This window comes from Nicotiana tabacum, chromosome 12 (genome assembly GCF_000715075.1).
Source record: "Nicotiana tabacum cultivar K326 chromosome 12, ASM71507v2, whole genome shotgun sequence".
Lineage (NCBI taxonomy): Eukaryota > Viridiplantae > Streptophyta > Magnoliopsida > Solanales > Solanaceae > Nicotiana > Nicotiana tabacum.
Genome location: NC_134091.1, coordinates 102,493,688 through 102,496,488, shown reverse-complemented (window position 1 = coordinate 102,496,488; position 2,801 = coordinate 102,493,688). Strand labels below are relative to the sequence as shown.

Genomic DNA, 2,801 nt, shown 5'->3' with positions numbered 1-2,801 from the left:
ACGTCTCATATTCATTCCGGTACAAGCATTTGAAGTTTTAATTAACTTTCAAATAAAAATAAATTAACTTATCATTCAGACAAGATATAAGATGAAAATAAAATGACTTTTATTTATTCCCTCTATCTTTAAAAGTACATATAAATTAACATAAACATTCTTTTTCTTAAGTAAATAGAGCTGCCAATACATGTGGCTAACTTCGTACAATTTATTTCTACAGGGCTGATCATGCAGTCCCCGGTCCTGATAAGACATTGCTCCTGGTTCTAATAGTTCTCGGACTTTGTTATATATAATAGTTTCCTCCCAGTGCTCGGATGCTAAGTATGAGAATTCGAACTCTAGAAGTCTTGTTTTTGCCGATGACCCTTTCTTCGTAGTATGCTTTACATTGCGCCTCATTAAGAACCTTGCCAGAAAAATCTAATTAGGACAAAAACTAGACGAAGGAAAAAAGTGTGCAGCACATACTTTCAGTACCAGCAAGAATCTTTAGCAATAATACCTTTTGAGGTAAGTCACGTTCCAATTGCTTGACAATTTAACCCCATCTTGATTTTCCAACTGATATGAACCTTTATCGGTTATAGCTGAAACCCGATAAGGTGCTTCCCATGTTGATCCCAGCTTCCCGATGTTAACATTTCGAGTACTTTGAGTTACCTTCCTCAAAACCAAATCCCCAACTTTGAAGGATTGAAGATTTGCTCTACGGTTGTAATACATTTTCGCTCTTTGCTTTTGTACCACCATCCTCACATATGCTAGATTCTGGTGCTCTTCAAGCAAATCGATTTTAACCAACAATTCTTTATTGTTTGTCTCCTCATTTTCTCGGGAATACCTTAGGGTCGGTTCCCCCACCTCCACCGGAATCAAAGCTTCAGAAACGTATACTAGTGAGAAAGGTGTTTCACCCATGCTTGACTTCGTCATGGTCCGATATGTCCACAAAACACCTGATAGCTCATCTAACAACTTGCCTTTAGCATCTTCTAACTTCTTTTTAAGGTTTTGGATTATTACTTTGTTCGTTGATTCCGCCTGTCTGTTAGCACTTGGGTGGTATGGTGAATATGTAATTCGTTTGATCTTCAATCCTTTCAAAACCTTTGTGACATTGAAACCTATAAATTGTGGACCATTGTCACAAGTGATTTCTTTTGGTATTCCAAACCGACAAACGATATGATCCAATATAAAATCGACGACTTCTCGTTCTCCGATCTTTTGGTAAGCACCCGCTTTAACCCATTTAGTAAAATAATTAGTTAAAACCAAAAGAAATTTTACCTTACTAGGTCATTGTGATAAAGGACCGACTATGTCCATCCCCCATTTCATGAATGGCCAAGGTGACACCACCAAATACAAAAGTTCCGCTGGTTGATGCACTAACTGTGCATGACGCTGACATTTATCATACTTCTGCACAAATGCCTTTGTGTCTTGCTCCATACTACTAGAATGTGCCTTTGTGTCTTGCCTTTGTGTCTTTCTCCATACAAATGCCTTTTTTTTTAAAATTACTTTTATCGCTTCAAATTGCACATTACTTTGATTTCAGACTCGAATTTTGAAGACGAGAATATGAAAAGAGGAGCTCGCTTGTTAAAGATGGTAAAAATAATGAAGTAAAAATGAAGAAGATGGGCGACATTTAATTTATCTTTTAGGCTTCAAACATGTCTAGCTCATTTTCTCTTATATTTAAATTTTTTCCCACATTATATTTTGGGATGGTATTAGTTTTACTAAAATTAAGAATATGATGTTAATAGGCAGCTTGTAAAGGTTAAGCGTGTATGTGCTTACCCGTAAAATGGTACAGTTGAATTTGTAACATGGTTTATAGACACGTGAATTAATTTGACCCAGGAATATGAAATAAACAGTAACAAAAATAAGATTATAAAACAAACTTAAAGTAAATACAAGCCTTGCTATGAATTTAGCTTCTCTGGTAGCAACAATGAGAACAATATTAAGAACAAGGTAAAAGAAAAATGTTATAGAATGAGAGTTGATTCAAGTTTTTGTATACAGAATGTTTCGTGTCGTACAATAGATACTAATTCTCCTATTTATAGATTTATTTAGGGAGACAAGATCCTCAAATCAAGCTCCTCTTTAATGAGAATAAAACCGTCATTGATGGCTACATTAACGGTTGGCTATAAATGTAGATATTCTCTATAACGGTTGTTTATTGAATGTTATCCGATATCGATCCTTCAAATCCTTGTTATCGGTTATCCTGCCTTCGGAATTCACTCAGCACTAGTCACATACTTGCAACTGGTATCAACTACTTGCTGACTCACATCTTACCTGTCTTTAGCTCCATGTGTCACATTCTCATTCGTTCAACTGTTACTAACCAATTTTACCACATACAGTAAGTGAATTTTTTGGGCAACTATTGGATGCAACTTATATATTTTTCCTAAATAATATATGCACTCTCCTAATATAAAAGATTGAAATTTTATAACAAGTGGATCTCTATGGGTCATTGTTAAAATCAAATAAAGATACTATAAAAAGTTTTCAAATAATTTTTTTTTAAAATTGATTAAAAAGAAAATATGTCACATATAAGAAACATAGGGAGTAATTGATAAGAATTTAAATTTTACATATTGACAAAATAAAACTAATATTTATACAATTAACGTATTTTATTCTCGCAGATTTTATTTACACTGATTATGTGTACGTATAATAACCCGACCAGTCGTTTCGAGAATTTGCACTTTGCTCGGTAGTTTGAAGGCATGAGTAGCTCCATATGATGT

At 34.2% G+C, this 2,801-nt stretch overlaps 1 protein-coding gene across 1 annotated transcript; it reads right to left on the bottom strand.

Moving 5' to 3' along the window:
• Positions 1 to 495: 495 nt before the first annotated feature.
• Positions 496 to 2,350, bottom strand: LOC142167302 (uncharacterized). Its single transcript, XM_075227466.1, has 2 exons — positions 2,335 to 2,350; positions 496 to 1,247 (listed from the first exon to the last, which is right to left on the bottom strand). The coding sequence occupies exons 1-2, from the start codon at positions 2,348 to 2,350 to the stop codon at positions 496 to 498; spliced, it is 768 nt and encodes a 255-aa protein (XP_075083567.1).
• Positions 2,351 to 2,801: the final 451 nt, after the last annotated feature.